General features: G+C 38.3%; 1 protein-coding gene across 12 annotated transcripts in view; it reads left to right on the plus strand.

Moving 5' to 3' along the window:
* The window catches only part of LOC143892628 (U-box domain-containing protein 45-like), a 32,816-nt gene extending 27,241 nt beyond the window's left edge, over window positions 1-5,575 (plus strand). For 11 of the 12 annotated variants that reach the window (XM_077397366.1, XM_077397364.1, XM_077397365.1 and 8 more), the window contains 3 exons: window positions 1,785-1,892; window positions 3,136-3,965; window positions 4,553-5,575. In XM_077397366.1, the coding sequence (XP_077253481.1) occupies window positions 1,785-1,892; window positions 3,136-3,965; window positions 4,553-5,315 (1,701 nt within the window). In that variant the 3' untranslated portion in view covers window positions 5,316-5,575. The remainder of the gene's footprint in view (window positions 1-1,784; window positions 1,893-3,135; window positions 3,966-4,552) is intronic. The other variant, XM_077397375.1, reaches the window with a different exon arrangement.
* The last annotated feature ends 425 nt before the right edge of the window (window positions 5,576-6,000 follow it).

The raw sequence follows: 6,000 nt of genomic DNA on the forward strand, positions 1-6,000 counted from the left end.
TTGGAGGCGCTCTTCGGACCTTCTCCATTCGTAATCAGGCACGAACCCATTCATTTCTGGTTATCCATGGTATACAGAGCATATTTTTTTAGGATCCATGGTCGTATACCATGGATGGCGACTCTGAGTTTTGTTTGTTTCGAGAGTTCCTTGGTAGAGCTCTCCTTCACGTGGATGAACCGAAAAGACCGACGGGGGAACTCGTTTCCTCGCCGTCTCTTTCGGATCGGGGTCCACAGTTACCAGTTGAGATTGTAAGTGGAAGAAGCCTGAACCTAGTTCTGGATTTGGTCCCTCTCATTTCGCAACCCACTCATAGTGAGGATGTTGATGCTTTTGCGGAGCACATTCCAAACTAAAGTGTGTCAAAAGATTGGAGGCAAGAAACAAGTATCAATATACTGCTAGCCAGAAACGAAGATCACAAGTTTTCCACGAAGGAGAGCATGTTATGGCTTATCTTCGGAGCATTACGGTTCCTGCAATATTCCTGGGTTCAACCAGTTGGTGTTCATAGCATTCCAGCCCTGCAGATGATTTCTCAACTCAACTCAACTCAACAAAGCCTTTGTCCCAAACTAGTTGGGGTTGGCTAAATGAACCCTTTAGAAAAAATTCATGAAGAACCCAACGAATTTTCTATAGGATTCATTTCATAGAAGAGTGGCAAAGTTTTTCGGCCAGCTGCCAACCTGACGCCAACCCTCCTCCTTTATCCTGGCTTGGGACAGGCTGTGAAAAACACAGGCGGAGTTATTTCCCTACACAGGCTGTGAAAAGAACCTGACGCCAACCCTGCAGATGATTTCTATTTCCAAAAATTTCTTGCTGTTATTTTTGTTGTAGGGAAAAATGCGGACTCAGACAAGAATGAGACCAAGGTAAAAGGGAGTCGACTTGGGGGAGTCCACGATGATGGGGGGAGTTTTGAAACTATGATTCACATTGGTTTCAATCCAGTGTTTCACGAGAAGCGTGTGACAAATGATTTGTACTTTGTACTTGTACTCACACGAGCAATTGGACGATGTGTTTACTAAGTCATTGGGTCGTGCTGTTTTTCTACAGATTCTGTGCAAGTTGGGTAGTAAGAATATCCTTTCCCCCAACTTGAGGGGTAGGGTGTTAGAAGTTTTGTGCGTTTACTTTAGTTATTGTGTTTTTGTATTTATCTAGGAGATTTTAGAATTTATCACTTATGAGCGGGCATGTTTTGTATTTTCTGGAAGTCTCATCATTTATAAAATTCTTTGGAATGAGAGTGTTTGAAACTCTCTCCTTTCTGTGTCCAACCTCTATGAATTGCTTTGCGCACCCCACGCCCCCCCCCCCCCCCCCCCCCAAAAAAAAAAAAAACCCACACACCCCGCCCCACTCTCTCTCCTCTTTCCTCTGTTCTCATCTTCCTCTTACCTTTTACAAAGAAAACTGGTAACTTCCCCTGGTATTAATTTTTTTTTTCAATACTATTTCTTTCATATAACTCTATTTTTAGAGCTTGGTTGTTTATGATGTTCAAAAAGGAGTTCACTAGTAACCCTGGCACTGTATTGATTGGTGTGTCATTAATGTGATTTTCTTTTCTTTTTTTCTGAGTATTTTATTTCTTTTACCGGAACTAAGATTCTATGATTTTATTGGTTTATATTTAGTGTCATCCATGCATATGAAAAACTCTATATTATTATTATTTAAGATCCGCATATGTATGCTTATTCAACTGAGTATCCTCTTTTGGTACTTCTGTTATCTTTCTTAGCATTGGCTTTCAATAAATTTCGCAGGCAATCACAGGTGAATCAATTCTGTTAAGATTTGAAAGAGCACAAAAGACACTGGATTTAAGTTTAAGCCAAATTCAAAATATGCTTCCACCACCACTAGCTTCTCAGGTTTGTCAATTAATATCTCCTTCGTAGCATACTATCGAAAATCATATAATCTGTCAATTTTGAGGCATTTTCTACCATCAGGCAGTATCGGTTTTTCACAGTAAGAGAAATGTTTTTATCCATCTACTGTTTGAACATTGATTTACTATTCAAAATTTCTGTTAAAGTATGCTTTTAACTTGTATGAATAATTTCTGTTATGTGATAGGTCATGGGAATATAATATTACATTTAAAGCCTGGGAATACCATATTATGTAACTAAGTAATATTCATGGAGTTATTAGAATCTGAATTAACTGATTGATGGTGTTTTCCTCTTGCATCTATGTTTTCATCATTATCAGTTCAGTAAGTTATTTTTTTATGTCGAAACTCCTTGCTAGAAGTTCATTTCGTTGCTAACTTGATATCTGTCTAATTACGCATGTGAAATTGCAGCTTATTGTGGATCTGGTAATCTATGAAAGAAAGGTGATGAACCTATTTGTCTAATGAGGAATTGTATCAAGTACGCTTAGCATTACGTATGAATGTTACTGGATCTTTCCAACCACTGGCTACTGGATCTTTTAACAATTGGATTTGGATCCAACGGTATGAATGCTACTGGATCTTTCCAACCATGGGTACTGGATCTTTTAACAATTGGATTTGAATCCAACGGCCATGAAATGACACCTCATGGTAGATTATTTTTTGAAGAAAAAACAAAAAAAAAGGTGAGGGTGTAGCTGAGGACAGAGATAGGCCATTGTCACTACAGCATAGCCGACAGATCATGTCTCCCTTCTTCTCCCCCTCTTTCTCTCTATCGTCTGCAGTGGTGTTCTATACGATCAAAACAAGATTGCAAGTGATTGCTGGATAAGAGAATGGGAGAACGATGGTTGGCATCATATTGGGGTGCAACTCAAGAGTTTGCTGCCCTACCGATTAGGATCCAATGTCCTAAAATAACTCCACTGCAGTTGTACATTTTGATACACACATCCCTGATATAAATCCTCTTACAGTCATAACATTAAGATTTATAAAGATATAATATAGAAGACTTGCAAGCTATGCCCACGGCCCCACGTTAATCTTTGTACAGACTTAGTTTATGTGAATACACTTGTGATATGATTATGCATCTTTAAGTGCAAAGAACCCAGTTGTTATTTATCAGTCACTTGCATTTATTATTTTTGGAGTTATATTTTTTTTCGTAGAAACAGTTGATAATAAAATTTCATTCGCAGATTTCTGAAATTGCCAATGACCTTAGAGATGCAAAGTTTATAATGGAATCATCAGAACAGGAGGCTGGAAGAAGACTATTAGAGTTGCTCAAGCTGGATAAATTTGCTACTGATTCAACTGAAAATTCAGAATTTGAGGCTTTCCATGTTGCAGCTCTTAGGTTGAATATTACATCTCCTAAGGCTCTTCTAATAGAGAAAAGATCTATCAGAAAGCTACTTGATAAGGTCCATGACACAGACCAAAGAACAGAGAGTATACTTAAGTACCTCCTATATCTTGTGGGGAAGTACGGAAAATTTGTCAGATGTGAAAGCACGGAAAATGTTGATGGTCACTATAATGGTCCCCTCTCAATCTCAAATTCTGCATGTACTAGCGGTGTATGTGAAAATCCAGATGAGTCCGTTGATCCAAAATTACATATGGATTATAGTCGTTGCGAGGCTCAAAGTGATATGTGTAGTTTACATGTACCTCCTGAGGAATTTAGGGTTCCTATTTCCTCAAAATCGATGTTTGATCCCATGGTTGTACCTTCAAGACAAACATATGATTCACATGGATCTCAATATTTTGTGGACTTCAAACATGAAATATATTTGAACTTCCTATCAAAACTTGTTGTGCTTCCATTGGATTCCCCACACAAAGCGGTGGAGGGTGTAAAACTCTTCATGAAAGACAATGATGAAGCCTGTCATGCAATGCTCTCTAATGGTTTTATGGAAGCACTGATGAGATTTTTGAAGTATGCACTTGACCTTTCCAGTAAAAAAGCACAGAAAACAGGAGCTCAGATTCTGTTGGCATTTTTTAGTAACAGCAGGTAATTGGTGTTATTTTGCTGATCAGTTTTTAATTCAAGCGTGCTGTTAATTTGACAAAAATTACAATTTCTCACTCTCTTGTGGCTTTGTGTGTGTGTGTCACAAATATCTCTGATATTTTCATTTATTGCGATAATATCATGATATTTTTACAGAATTTTTTATTTATATTTTTTTCTTAATTTATATATTTTTAAATAATTTTACTTTATCGTTTTTCCCCAACATAAACCCAAAAAAAAAAATAATAATAATAATAATAATAAAATAAAAAAATTTCAGTTTTTTGCTTGCCGAGAATTCCTGGGAACGGTATTTGTGACATTGTGTGTGTGTGTCGGGGGGGGGGAGGATTTCCTTGCCGAGAATTCCTGACAGGTATTTGTGACTCTGTGTGTGTGTGTCCTATTTCTAGGACAGTACCTGCCTTGGCTTGGAAATAGTGTATCCTCTCCCTAGGTTGTTGTAGCTGCTTTGGGATCTTGTATTGCCCAGATAGTTCGGGTCTTTACATTGGCTAATTTCTACCTTTTGTTGCCGCTCCAGCTCTTACATTCACTTCTGCATCCTGTGTTGTTCCCTGTAGAAATGGAATACCTGCCCTACATGAAGATGCATTTCACCTGTTGGGAACTTTTCTCGATTCCGAAATTTCCAAAGAAGCTATGGTAATACTGCAAATGTTGTCCAGCCACCGGTGTTGTAAACCCAAAATCGTGGCGTCCGGTGCTCTTTATTCCATCATAAAGATTATCGACTCTCAAGTTGGTGAACTCTTGGTACATGCTGTCAAAATCCTATATGATTTGTCATCTCATAGTGGAATTAGGCCTCACCTTGTATGCTCTGGGTGTATCTCAAAGCTGGTTCCACTTTTGGGTGATGGTGAGCTCTCTGGAACTTGCATAATGATTTTGGAAAATCTATGTGATGTTGAAGGTGCTAGGGTTGCAATTGCTGAAACTAATGGCTGTATTGCTTCCATTGTTGAACTCCTCGATACGGGCAGTGATGATGAACAAGAACATGCAGTGGCCATTCTCCTTTCTTTATGTTCTCAAAGTTTTGACTGTTGCCAATCGGTCATGAGAGAGGGCGTTATCCCATCTCTCGTCATTATGTCTGTCAATGGGAATAGTAGGGCAAAGGAAAGTGGCCTAAAGTTGCTCCTACTTTTGAGAGATCTCGAGCATACTAATCCTCCAGACAGTTTACATCTTCAGGTCAGGTCCACTTCTGAATTATCACTGGATTCGGGCAGAATACATAAAGAAAAGCAAACATCTTCCAAGGGTTCTGGGTTTTTCAAAAGAAAAATGAGTATTTTCTCAAAACCGAAGAGAATTTAGAAATGAAAGGTATGGTGCCGTGTAACTTATGCCCATATCTGACAGAGCATGCCGTTATCCTGTTAAGCTGATGTACCTTGTGAATTTGAGATACGTTGTCATGCTAATTATTTGAATGTATTTCCAGTTATTTTTGTTACTCATTCAGGTAGGAAGTATACCTAATGAGAATGTTCAGTCTTTCTGTTTTGTCTGGATAATGGGTCTTATGTGTAGAGGTCAATTTTGATGCTTTAAGTATAGAAATATGCTTTGTTCCAGTACCTTGCTCAATATGATAACAAATTTTTCTTAGTTTGAAACTCTATTTTTTTTTTTGAAATGGTTAGTTTGAAACTCTATGTATGTGTAATTTGTCAACTTTTCCCACAATGAAGAGGAGAGAAGAGAGGAGAACAAGAATTCAGTTGTCTAATCATTCATTTTTCCCATTTTTCTCTATCCTAATCTCCTCTCCCTTTTGCATCCTCCAGTCCGCACCCATACTATGGGCCATTATTTAGATTAGGTGGGATGGAGAAAAGGAGTATGGGAGGCAAGAGGAGAAATTTGCAATCCAGCATTCCCCATTCAAAGTTAGAGATCTGTATATACAGAAATCCTTTGCCAGATATGATTTACACACCTTACGGCAAAATCTGTTTCTAACTCCGGTCTTCTCAGCTGGTTTAAAATCTACCCTTAT

Source organism: Tasmannia lanceolata, unplaced genomic scaffold (assembly GCF_043159265.1).
Source record: "Tasmannia lanceolata isolate RefF3 unplaced genomic scaffold, GAP_Taslan_0.1 ptg000015l, whole genome shotgun sequence".
NCBI lineage: Eukaryota > Viridiplantae > Streptophyta > Magnoliopsida > Canellales > Winteraceae > Tasmannia > Tasmannia lanceolata.